Genomic DNA, 10896 nt, shown 5'->3' with positions numbered 1-10896 from the left:
CCCATTTGACCCCCCTCGCAAGAGTTTTGACCTGCCTGCATATTCCTAGAGTCACCCTCATACACAGTGGATAAAACATATAAACACTTGTAACATACATTAGTTTTAAATAGTTTTATCTATTCCTCAGACAAATTTAGACCAGGTACTACTCGCCTCTCCAAAACTGGGTTTTTGCAGCATCTTCTGGAAAGGTAGAGTAGGTGGTCCCTCTCTGGAAGCAATGGGTAATAGGTTCCCTGAGAGTCTAGTAACACTGGAGAAGGGATCTCTGTCATTACTGGCTCTGTGATTTTGGCTCATTGTGGAGAGATCTTGGAATCTGGAATATTTAGTGAAGGAGCGCTTATGGACACTGCTAAAGTGAATTAAGCATTCACTACATTCTTCACTCCTTTGATGAATGCGAGCGCATTTTATGACTTTTCATGGCCTTACTCTCCCTATCACTGAGCCCTCTGCCAGCCCTATCTCCAACTTGGGGACCTTGTGTATCCGTTACCATCTCCCCAATTAGCAACAACTACATTATCTGCTACCAGGGCTCTAAGTTCTTAAATTTCTACTTTAAGCACCTCCATCTGAATCCACTTCACTCTCCCCTATCAAGACCCTTGTAAAAGCCTACATCTTTATCAAGCTTTTGATCCTTGCTCCTAAAACCTCATTCAGGCAAATTTTTTCCTTTCTTAAAAAAAAATTGTTTCCTGGGATGCGGGCATCACTGGCAAGGCCAACATTTGTTGCCCACACCTAATTGCTCTGGAAGTGAAAGGCTTGCTAGGTCATTTTAGAGGGCAGTAATGAGTCTGGCGTCAAATGTAGTCCAGACTAGGTAAGAACAGCAGATTTCCTCTCAGTGAACCAGATGGGTTCTGACAAAATGATTGTTTCATGGTCAACATTACTGAGACTGGCATTCAATTCTAGATTTTATTAATTAAGTCCATATCCCCAAAGCATAATTCTTCACATTCAAATCCATAAGTGCACCAAACCTTCTGGACTGACAAATGTAAAAGAGGACAACTGAGTGTGGACATGACCATGATTTTCTTATGATTTCTCATAATCGAGCTCCAGTAAAACACTGCAGATGCTGGAAGCCTGAATAGAAGCAAGAAGTCCTGGAAAAATGCAGCAGGGCCGGTAACACCTACAGAGAGGAAACACAGATATAATGTTAGCAGTTCAATTACTGCCAGGCTTGTTGAGTTTTTTCTGCATTTTTTGCTTTTATATAAATACTGCCTCTAAATAAATGTCAACTGGAGCTCAGTGGTTTCTATGTGATTGCATCAGGAACTATGTTTTTTTCCTGTAGTTTGTTTGTTTTTCTTCAAACTTCCCAGGGTAGCATTCTTTTTATCTTACCACTTTCAGCTCTGGAGCTGAGCAAATTTAACCTCAAATTTTACATAGAGAATCTCCCAGTGAGAACGCCTTCCTTATGGTTTGAAATGGTGAAATATGGAGAAAGAGAAGGGATGAGATGGGAAGAAACAGTTTTTTTAAGTTTTTAAGTTTATTTATTAGTGTCACAAGTAGGCTTACATTAACATTGCAATGAAGATTCCGTGAAAACCCCCTAGTGGCCACACACTGGGCCATCTTCGGGTGCACTGAGGGTGCACTTAGAATGGTCAATCCACCTAACCAGCACATCTTTTGGACTGCAGGGAGGTATCACAGATGATGCTTGTCCCAAGTTGCCTCCAGAGTGTTCACAGATCTCAAAGGTTCCACCTTCTTCTTTTTCACAGCATGCTTTCACATCAATGCTTCATCAACATTAGTGTACAAAATGGAATATTTATTCTGCCTTTTTCTTTTGTCTCAGCCTTTTATCTTTGGGAAAAATTATTCAAATTAAGAGACTTGTTTGAAGAATCAAAAAACACAATACCTTATTCAGATTGTCATGATTAATTAATTGTAATTATCAATATTTCAAATCTCAAACCTTTTATCAAGCTCTGTAAGATAATCATAATTTGATTTATAGCCAGCATACTTTAACAATATCCTTTACGCGTGGCACAGGCATTTGTTAGTTTTGCTAAATATGAGTCTGATGGTGACAGAGATGAAGTGTTGTACATCAATACTGTCGCTGATATCGAGGATGAATCTAAGATGTAAACACTCATGTATTAAAAACTAACAATATAAACATAAGGTGGGGTTCGGGGAGGGGGAGCATTCTCCCATGCTGCTGAGCTGCTGTTGAAGCGCAGCAGGACTGGAGACTTTGGCGGCAGTCGATTCGCGTAATCCATGCCTAAGTGAACCTTCCACACACCTGACAAAGGAACACCGTTTCCGAAAGCTTGTGGGATTACTATCAAATAAACCTGTTGGACTTTAACCTGGTGTTGTGAGACTTCTTTCTGGGTTTACCCCAGTCTAACACCAGCATCTCCACATCATATGTCTCCCAGTGCCAGATTTCCAGCACTCTCAGTCATTAATATATGCAGCCTCTCACCATCATGTATCTGGAATCTCATTAGCGGGTCCAGAACTGAAGTCTCCAGAGCCGCTAACCTCTCTCTTGTTCTCTGCCAGGAGTGCTTCACACCACCGGGGTAAATTATAACCCCCCACATGTGGGGAGTTGGTAGCTCGACCCTGCTGGGGTGAAGGGGGGGCAATCGATGCATCCCAGAGGGTCAGGCGCTGGGGCGTGTGACTCCCTTGGCATCAGCACCTTGACAGTGCCAGCCTTGGCGTACTGTCATTGACCAAGGGGCAAAATGCAAATGCCCAGGGGGCATCTTGGCACTGCCCATTGGGCAGTGCCAAGAGGGCAGGGCCTAATGGGGATAGGGCCTGATGGGACATAGCCTTTGGGAGGACATTGGTGGGAGTGGGAGATGCTGCTGCCACTCTGCAGTCTGCATCAGTGAGGGAGGGAGGGAGGGAGTCCAGCAATTGGGGCTGGCTATCAGGGTGAAGGAGGGGTTTGGGACTGTCGCTATGGGGAACAAGGGGGAGCGGGGGGTGGTGGTGAGAGATCGGAGTTGCTGGGGGCAGGAGGAGGCGGGAGGTTGAGGCGGGCTGTGTGTGGGTGGAGAGGTCGTGGCTGACCCGGACATGTCCGGGGCTGTGGGGGGTTCGCACGGACAGTGATGGGGAGGTCACAAGGCTAGCCAGCAATTGAGCTGGCAAACAATTGGAAGGCCAGTGAACAGGAGCCACTGTGCATGCACCAATCTTGGCGCTGACAGATTAGCGTATGTGCAGTGGCCCACTTATGCAATTCAACCCTTAGAATATTTTTGGGAGGATCGCAGTCAAATTCCTTGAATAATGTTTCTGTGCATGAAGAGAATATCTTTTCAAATACATTGATTATTTAAGAGAAAAACCTTTTACATATTTTTGGCATATAATAGATTTTTATTGTCAAATACTTTTGCATGAACTAATTTAATAAGGTGGGCATTACAAGGCTCAGTTTGAATTTAGAAGGCTTTATGTTTATTATACATATTCTCCAATTTAATTTGTGCAATTTATTAATAGCTTTCGAGTTGTAAAATTCTGCTAGTTTATTAATCAAAAGTGCTTAATATTACACTCTTGGAAATGTGAACATGAAGTTTTAAGTTTTAAATTGTACAACTAATTAATTCACCCAACAATTTTTAATTATTAAATTCCACATTTGCAATGGTAAAGGCAGTTGAATCTAAGGGATTAGCTTGTAGGTCTCAATACATTTCCCCGATGTTTGAAGAAATTTATCATCAGTGCAAATGATAATTATAATATTATAAATTATAAAATGTAACTCAGTGCCATTTAGTAGAATTACATTGAAGTACTATTCATAGAATTTTATTGAAAAGATTCAACAGACAATGCTTGTTAAAATAGTGAATCTAATTTATTTAAATAAAACAGTCCAGCGAGACCCAACAAGATTCCTTTCTGGACTATTTAAATATCTCAGGCAGCACAAATTAAGAAATGGTCTGCACTGCTTCTAAAAGGCTCCAAATGCCTTTACTTGGAATTTAACCCATTTGGCATTGAGAAGTGCCATAGGAAGAATTTAATCAGGCAGCCAGCAGGGGTCTAACTGTTTGAGTGGAGGGCCAGCGAGGGTCCCACGAGACTTTCATTGGACAAGTTCTGGCATATTATGTGCCTATCAGGCATTTAAATGACCATTGACAAGTCTTCCCTAGGATCAATGATCCCAGGATTGGAAATCCATAAAATCCCTACAGTGCAGAAGGAGAGGGAGGAAATTGATCCCCCATAAACACATACCCATACTTCCTCCACCCCATCCCGCCCCTGCTGCTGCCTCCCTTGCTGAGAGCTGCCACCCTATTGGAGGCAGCTCTCCTTTGCAGGCACTGTCACTGGGAGCAGCGGGTAATAAATCAGCATAGGATCCAAGGTGGAAATTGAGTGAGGGCAGGATGTGAGTCAGGGGGCAGGGGTTTGTAGAAGAGGAGAGGGAGAGAATTCTGATCCAGAACAGGGGCCATGATGGAACAGGCCTATAAGCAATCCTGACAAGGACAACGGCTTTTTGGGCTTCCTGCCTGTTGACAAATGCTCTCCCCCACCGCCCCCACTCAATGTTAGTTCAATACCAGCAGTAGTAGGATGAGGCCCTGAAGTGGGCAATAATTACAAAGAACAAAGAACAAAAACAGCCCGGAAAACAAGCCCTTCGGCCCAACGAGCCCATGCCGCTATTTTAACATTACCAGTCCCCCCTCCACCTCTGACCCTTATCTACTTATTACTCTCAATTAGCGTCCAGATGGGAAGCCTTCCATGAGCCTTCCCACACAGAGTTAATTGGGTAAAGGCAGGACCCCTTCAGCAACCTCTCCTCTGATTAAATACCCTCAACCCCATCTCTGAAATCATTGCTGGGTGGCATTAAATTCTACCTTCTGTTTAAATATCATTTTTGCACTTCTCACTAATAATTTAAGATCAGATTAAGTTGCTCGCCTAACTACATTTGAAAAGCTGTTCCTTGATAATTACTTACTCAAAATATCTTAATTATCAGTTATTAATGAGAAAGCAATCTTACTATATGAGAATGACCATTAATTCATGGTAAAAGCTGCTCTTCCAGTCCATATCACACCTGAGGGAGTACTCTTCCTTAGTGGGAGCTGGCAAGAGGGTGGCAGTAACATAGCACTGCCATTTTCACATTTGTGATGTGGGTATGCTGGCGTTGGACTGGCGTAAACACAGTAAAAAGTCTGACAACACCAGGTTTTAGTCCAACCTATTTATTTGATAATATACTCACAAGCTTTCGGGGTTAGTCCCTTCGTCAGGTCATTCACCTGACAAAGGGACTAACCCCGAAAGCTTGTGAGTATATTATCAAATAAATAGGTTGGACTAAAACCTGGTGTTGTCAGACTTTTTACTCTATTTTCACATTTCACAGGGCTGAGGTGCCCTGAGGTGTGAACACACTAGTACCCCAAGCTTGCTGTCATAAGCAGACAGGCAGGGGGCTCTGTGGATGAGCAAAGTGAAATTAAACAACATACAATCAGAATGGTGACCTTGCTGTGATAGTGCCTATATTCACCTGTGCTCACTAAATGCCATCTGTTTCTTAATCTTCCTCATCCTCCTTTAGTGATATTCAAGGGGCATCCGGACAAGTATATGAATAGGATGGGAATAGAGGGATACGATCCATGGAAGGTTAGGGGGTTGTAGTTCAGATGGACAGCATAGTTTGTACAGGCTTGGAGGGCTGAAGGGCCTGTTCCTGTGCTGTAATTTTCTTTGTTCCTTTCTCTCCCATTACATCTCGATATCTCCGCAGGATCCACAGATGAAGTTGAGGTAGCCTCAACTTACACACCCTTTTGTCTGAAATGATTTGTGGGTGTCCCATGGACCCTGTAGCAGATGCTTTGCCCACAGGCACCATGGAAGTGAGCGCTCAGCAGTACTCATCTCCTTGTTCCACCTCAGGGCTAATAAGGCCAGAGGATCATCCCCTTAGTCTCAAAGTAGGAGAATTCTGCCCTACATTCACATTTCTTTCTGTTGTTAATGTTTTACAATTAATTCATAAAGTGCTGGAGAATCATTCTGCATGAGAATCTGTAAATAGAACAAGGGTGTCACCTCATAACACGAATGGTTTGTTACTTAATTCACATTGAATGACATCAATACACATATTAGGTGTTAGAAAGGTTCGAGTGTTAGACCCTGAATGAAATAGTACTTTGGCATTACATTAATGGTTATAGCCAGTGAATAAGAATACCTGTAATCATTTCAACTGTGGTGTGATGCACATATGCAAAGGTCCTATGTTGCTTTTATGTAAGTGTAAAAGACATTGAACTATTGTATTTGTTAGTGTTGTTTATACCACTTTCTGCTAATCATTATTGGAGCAAATTATTTAATTCATTTAAATTGAGCTTTCTACTTTTAGGAACAGAATGTAAACGACTCCAATGACTGATGTATTTATTTTAATGAGTTACACAGAAAATGAAACTACATCAACAACAACAGATAATGCTGGAAAATCCCAGCAGGTCTGACAACGTCTGTGGAGAGAGGATGGAGCCAATGTTTTGAGTCAGGATGGCACTTCTCTCCACTGACGCTGTCAGATCTGCTGAGACTTTCCAGGATTTTCTGTTTTTGCTTCAGGCTCCAACATCCCCTGGAAGCTGGATTTTGCATTTATTTAAATGAAACTATTCACCTTGGAGATGGGCCTGAGTCCAAGGTGGAAATCAGCAGATCTCTGACTCCCACCCCTGCCTTTTAAACATGGCGCATTATACATTTTACAGCCAATTAACAGCCTGCTGGCCAATAGTATCAAAGGTGGGCTACTTGCTGAGCAGGAAGGGGAAGAGCAGCCAAACACTGAGCTGATAAGCCGTGACCCAGAAAGAGGTTGCAGCCATTTACTTAAAGGAGGTTTGTCCAACTTGGTTACTCCAGGGGTGACATTTGCATCTACTCATGAACTGATGAGCAAATTTCAGAAAGATAAGGTTTGACAAAACAAGAAGCTGAATTTCAGAAAAAGCTGAGGTTTTAGGGGAAGATACAACTGCTGAGCAATATAAAGCAATGTTGTAGCAATAAATTGTTGGGTTAAGAAAGAGTAAGTGATAAAAATTACCAGGATGTTGGAGGATCAGTGCATGTGTTAGTGTGTGGTGGTGAAATGGAGTGAGAAAACAGACTGGGTCTAAGGCAGGCTCACACTCACCCTCCACACACTCAGTCACTCAATAAACCCTTCACTTCCACATCCACCCACATAGTCACTCACCCCTATGTCCCACCAACTCGGTCACTCTCACTATCTCACACACACACAGTCACTCGCTCTCTCTCTCAAACACACACCATACAGTCATTCACTCACTTTCTCACAGACACACACTCACTCTCTCTCTCAAACACACACCATACAGTCATTCACTCACTTTCTCACAGACACACACTCACTCTCTCTCTCAAACACACACCATACAGACAGTCATTCATTCACTTTCTCACAGACACACACTCACTCTCTCTCTCACACACACACCATACAGACAGTCATTCATTCACTTTCTCACAGACACACACTCACTCTCTCTCTCACACACACACCATACAGACAGTCATTCACTCACTTTCTCACAGACACACACTCACTCTCTCTCTCACACACACACCATACAGTCATTCACTCACATTCTCACAGACACACACTCACTCTCTCTCACACACACACACCATACAGTCATTTATTCACTTTCTCACAGACACACACTCACTCTCTCTCTCACACACACACCATACAGACAGTCATTCACTCACTTTCTCACAGACACACACTCACTCTCTCTCTCACACACACACCATACAGACAGTCATTCACTCACTTTCTCACAGACACACACTCACTCTCTCTCTCACACACACACTTACAGTCATTCATTCACTCTCTGTCTTTCACGCACATCATTCACCCATTCTCTTTCACACATGGTCGTTCACCCACTCTCTCACACCCACACGGTCACTCACTCACTCCCACACATTACATTCACTCAATCGCTGTCATCAGCCCGACCAAAATGACAAAGCTTGTTTATCATTTTGCTCAATGCGACCTTGCCGTCCACAGCCTGCCAAGACCTTACCTTCCCGAGTCCGAACATACATGTCTCCCTGAACTCTGGCTCCTGCTTTTGTTTGGGTCTCTGGGCTCTGGCCTCCTCATTGCATGGGTTTAGAACATAGAACATAGAACATAGAACACTACAGCACAAACAGGCCCTTCGGCCCACAAGTTGCGCCGACCACATCACCTACCAACCTACAGACCTATCTATAACCCTCAATCTCATTAAACCCCATATACTCATCCAGAAGTCTTTTAAAAGACCCCAGCGAGTTCGCCTCCACCACCACTGACGGCAGCCGATTCCATTCACTCACCACCCTCTGAGTGAAAAACTTACCCCTAACATCACTTCTGAACCTCCCTCCCCGCACCTTAAATCTGTGTCCTCTTGTAGCGACCATTTCAAACCGGGGAAATAGCCTCTGAGAGTCCACCCTATCTATTCCTCTCAACATTTTGTAAACTTCTATCAGGTCGCCTCTCAACCTTCGTCTCTCCAGGGAAAAGAGTCCCAGCTCCCTCAACCTAACTTCATAAGGCATGCCTCCCAGTCCAGGCAACATCCTTGTAAATCTCCTCTGCACCCTTTCAATAGCTTCTACATCTTTCCTATAGTGAGGCGACCAGAACTGCGCACAGTACTCCAAATGAGGCCTGACAAGGGTCTTATAAAGTTCCAGCATTACCTCCCGACTCCTAAACTCAATCCCTCGATTAATGAAGGCCAGTACACCATACGCCTTCTTGACCACCTCCTCCACCTGCGAGGCCGATTTAAGAGACCTGTGGACCCGGACCCCAAGATCCTTCTGCTCCTCAACACTACTCAGACTTCTGCCCTTAATAGTGTACTCGTTCATCCCGTTGGTTCTGCCAAAATGGACGACAACACATTTATCCGCGTTGAAGTCCATCTGCCACTTCTCCGCCCAGTCCTGCATCCTATCTATGTCCTGCTGCAACTTTTGCCATCCTTCCAGATCATCCACAACACCACCGACCTTCGTGTCATCAGCGAACTTACTTACCCATCCCTCCACTTCCTCATCCAGGTCATTTATGAAAATGACAAACAACAAGGGTCCCAGAACAGATCCTTGAGGCACTCCGCTGGTGACTGACCTCCATTCAGAAAAAGCCCCATCCACAACCACTCTCTGCCTTCTGCAGGCAAGCCAGTTCAGCTCTGTCATTGGTTGGCTCCAGGGGACCCAGCCATGCCATTGGTTAGTTCGGGGAACTCAGGTCCCAAATTACCTTGACTTCTATTACCCACCAACCTTCAGCACACTGTTCACTGCTCCATCGTTCAAAGACTGTGGCCGCGATTTTACCAGCTCACCCTGCCTGATGGGTGGGCTAAACTGGTAAAATTGCGCGAGAGCTGAGAAATTAGGTTCATGCCTGATTTCTCGTTTCTCGCGCCCTTAACGACACCAGATATCTGAGCGATCAGCCTCCCTGATTTATTTAAATAAATTGTCCCAGCTCAATCACCTTTGTAGCCTCGCTGGGAGAGGTTCTTATTGTCAAGGAAAATACTTGGTCCTCATGAATAGTAAACAGTCATAATGGAGTCACCAGCAGAACCGGAGGCTATTGAGGCACCCGGGGAGGTCAAGGCCAATGGTGGGTTGCACCTTGGGCAGTGCTAGCCTGTCAGCTTGACACTACCCACCAGCAGTGGGGCGTGAAGGGGGTGAGGCCTGTGGAGGCAGGATTTGAAGGGAGTGGGGCCTGAAGGGGTAGGGCCAAGTCAGGGCAGTCCAATCGGGTACAATGGAGTGCCCCCTTGCCATTCTGTAAGCGATTGGTGAGGGATGGAGTGGGTGACCCCACCACTCTGCAAGCAATCGGTGGGGGAGGGAGAGGGGCCTGCCTCAACTCTGCAGTTTGATTGGTACAGGAGGAGTGAGGGAGGGGGCCTGCTGCCACTCTGTATCGCAATAGTGGTGGGGAGGTGGGTGGGGCAATTGTTCTGGGCGGCTGGGTGGGTGTGATATTTCCAGGTGGTATTGGGGCTTACGATCAGCCGCAGGGCCCCAAGGATAACTTGGGGGGTGGGGGTAGTGCTGGATTGAGGCTGGTTTCAGCAGGAGAGGCCTGACAGATGCAATGGCACATATGGCAGCCATTGAAGTTTGCACATGCGCAATAGCGCCCCCTGCTGCTATAGCAGGCTGGTTGGCAACTTAAGCCCTGCCCCTTCCTTAATAGGTGAGGAATGGTTTAGTCCATTTTTTCTTGCACTAAGTGCATAACATTTGGGACTCACCCAAGAAACTTCCTGGTTTTCCTACCCGGCCTGGACTTAGAATCTTTTTTGTAAGCTTGCCCCTGTCTCTCTACCTCATTTCTGCTAAAAGGCAGAAACAACCTTGGAGAAGCAGCTCCAAGCAAAATCTTGCATTGAAACTCAACAGTTGATCGGAATTATGAAAATTGCTGTGACTTCTGCCCTGCAAGGTCATACCTTAGACCTGATAGAGGTGGACAGTTCAATTGACTGGCAACATGGAGTTGCATTCATGTTCCAGGATTCACCTGGTTGATGAATGAAAGTTATATATTAGTATAAATTCTACATGTGGCATAAAATAATGAGATTGCTGTGTTAAATTGGTCCCTTCATCAATGAGATATAGTCATTATAGGCACATTGACATCTGTACAGCCAAATACATCACACTGTCAGTAACATATTCAAATCTAATAGATAGTGGAAAACA

The 10896-nt window shown here is 44.6% G+C and overlaps 1 protein-coding gene across 1 annotated transcript in view; it reads right to left on the bottom strand.

Moving 5' to 3' along the window:
- Positions 1-999: 999 nt before the first annotated feature.
- LOC145343407 (trans-2,3-enoyl-CoA reductase-like) overlaps positions 1000-10896 on the bottom strand; it is a 194461-nt gene continuing 184564 nt past the window's right edge. Inside the window, exon 13 of the mRNA XM_080189630.1 lies at positions 1000-1156. Coding sequence (XP_080045756.1) covers positions 1057-1156 — 100 coding nt within the window. The 3' untranslated portion in view covers positions 1000-1056. The remainder of the gene's footprint in view (positions 1157-10896) is intronic.

The sequence above is a fragment of the Carcharhinus amblyrhynchos genome, chromosome 5, assembly GCF_965287045.1.
Source record: "Carcharhinus amblyrhynchos chromosome 5, sCarAmb.v2.hapA, whole genome shotgun sequence".
Taxonomy (NCBI): Eukaryota; Metazoa; Chordata; class Chondrichthyes; order Carcharhiniformes; family Carcharhinidae; genus Carcharhinus; species Carcharhinus amblyrhynchos.
Note: the sequence above shows the minus strand (reverse complement) of the source record. Positions and strands in the feature narration are given on the sequence as shown.